This window comes from Belonocnema kinseyi, chromosome 6 (genome assembly GCF_010883055.1).
Source record: "Belonocnema kinseyi isolate 2016_QV_RU_SX_M_011 chromosome 6, B_treatae_v1, whole genome shotgun sequence".
Taxonomy (NCBI): Eukaryota; Metazoa; Arthropoda; class Insecta; order Hymenoptera; family Cynipidae; genus Belonocnema; species Belonocnema kinseyi.
In genome coordinates, this window is record NC_046662.1 from 44,701,554 (window position 1) to 44,703,725 (window position 2,172).

At 42.5% G+C, this 2,172-nt stretch overlaps 1 protein-coding gene across 1 annotated transcript in view; it reads left to right on the top strand.

Annotated features, from left to right (window-relative positions):
• The window catches only part of LOC117175365, a 6,348-nt gene extending 5,370 nt beyond the window's left edge, over window positions 1-978 (top strand). Inside the window, exon 2 of the mRNA XM_033365073.1 lies at window positions 12-978. Coding sequence (XP_033220964.1) covers window positions 12-978 — 967 coding nt within the window. The remainder of the gene's footprint in view (window positions 1-11) is intronic.
• Window positions 979-2,172: the final 1,194 nt, after the last annotated feature.

Consider the following 2,172-nt stretch of genomic DNA (forward strand, 5'->3'; position numbering starts at 1 on the left):
AACCGATGGAGAACGTACATCGCAAACCGTGTCAGTGAGATTCAGAATCTAACGAACGAAAATTGGTACCACGTGCAATCACAGGACAATCCAGCTGATATCGTATCTAAAGGAGTCAATCCAGAGGATCTATCCCACTGTGAACTATGGTGGAAAGGACCTGCCTGGCTCTCGCAAAATATGAACATGTGGCCGATCTCACCGATTCCAGAGGAGGAGGAAATGCCAGAAGAACGTAAATGCGAGCGTGCGCTTCTTGTTTCTACTGAACTGAATTTTTCACTACTCGAGCGTTTTTCTTTTCTTTTTCGTGCCATTAGTGTCATAGCCTATTGTCTGCGCTTTATTCAAAATTTAAAAAGCCCGAAAGATCTACGAAAACTACAATATCTTGATACAAATGAATTGTCTTTGGCGCGCATAGGTCTCTTGAAACTGACTCAGTCTCAGGATTTTGCGAAGGAAATACACGACCTAAAAGAGACTGAGCTAGTTTCAAAAAAAAGTAGATTGTTACCGCTGAATCCGTTTGTTGATGCGCAAGGGCTACTGAGGGTGGGCGGGCGGCTCGCAAACGCTCCCGTACCATTCAATCAAAAACATCCGATTATTTTAGCGCCGAATAATCCACTGACGTTACTAATAATTCACTATGAACACTTGAGATTATTGCACGCTGGCTGTCAAACTACGTTGGCAGCTGTAAGAACTCAGTATTGGCCATTGTCGGGCAAAAATGCTATAAAGAAAGTTCTGCGAAAAGGTATAAAATGTTTTAGGGCAAAACCAATTGGAACAGACTATCTCATGGCAAATTTACCTTCGTCGCGGGTCACTCCGAGCAGGGCGTTTAATACGACAGGAGTCGACTACGCCGGACCATTTTATATAATAGACAAATTGCGGAGTCGCACTACGATCAAGACCTACCTTTGCGTTTTTGTATGCTTCGCAACGAAGGCAGTGCACCTCGAATAGGCACGCGACATTTCGACCGATGCATTCATGCACTGTTTACAACGGTTTATTTCTCGCCGAGGTTTATGTCAGGCTCTTTACTCAGATAATTGGACAAATTTTGTAGGCGCGCGTAATGAGCTTCAAGAACTGCATGCATTGTTAATGAATAATAATTTTCAACGAGATGTACATGACTTTCTTGTAAATCAACAGATATCGTGGCATATGATTCCTCCCAATGCGCCTCACTTCGGAGGTCTTTGGGAGAGCGCGGTAAAATCCGCCAAAAGGCACCTGTATCGTGTAGTAGGAGACACACGTCTCACTTATGAAGAACTTTAAACGGTACTCACGCAAGTTGAATCGTGTCTGAACTCACGTCGTTTGAACCCACTATCCAACGATCCTAACGACCTGAGACCTTTAACTCCTGGGCATTTCTTAACTGGGGACTCACTTACTGCCATACCACAACCGGATCTTCGTGAAATTCCACGAAATCGATTAAGCCGATACCAACACCTGCAACAAATGCTGCAACATTTATGGCAGCGCCGGCAAAGGGAGTACCTCAGCCAACTACAAAAACGTCGTAAGTGGGCTCAGCCGGTAGACAATCGCCTTCTACCGGGAACAATGGTAGTAGTACGGGATGATGATTTACCACCTCTAAAGTGGCGACTTGGAAGAATCACAGAGTGTCATCGGGGGCAAGACGGTACCATCCGAGTAGTATCCATTCAAATGGGCCATTCTGTCCTTAAGAGACATGTGTCCAAAGTCTGTATTCTTCCCATCGATGAATGACTTCGTAGTACAATAAGGCGTTGACATTTCTGACGTTGTATTATATTAGTAATATATTGAATGACTCGTATACTGAATGTTAACCATACTAGATTGTCCTTCAAACTTTTTGACAATTAAACATATCATGTTAGTTACGGATCATCATAATTATGGTTTTAATTGTACTTCATTTTTATTTGATATTGTACTATGTTGTACTTAGAGGGTCATTATTAACGTTTGTTCTCTACTTTCTTTCTAATTGTAATGTTTTGGTTCATTGTTGAAAGATGTTCTTTCAACGGTGGACGGGATGTTTAAACTAAGAGTGCAGTTAAGCCATCGGTTCAAATTCCTACAATTTAAATCCGTTTTAGGTAGTGCAAAGGCACGTTTTGGCCTTCAGGAGTAAGTGCGACCATA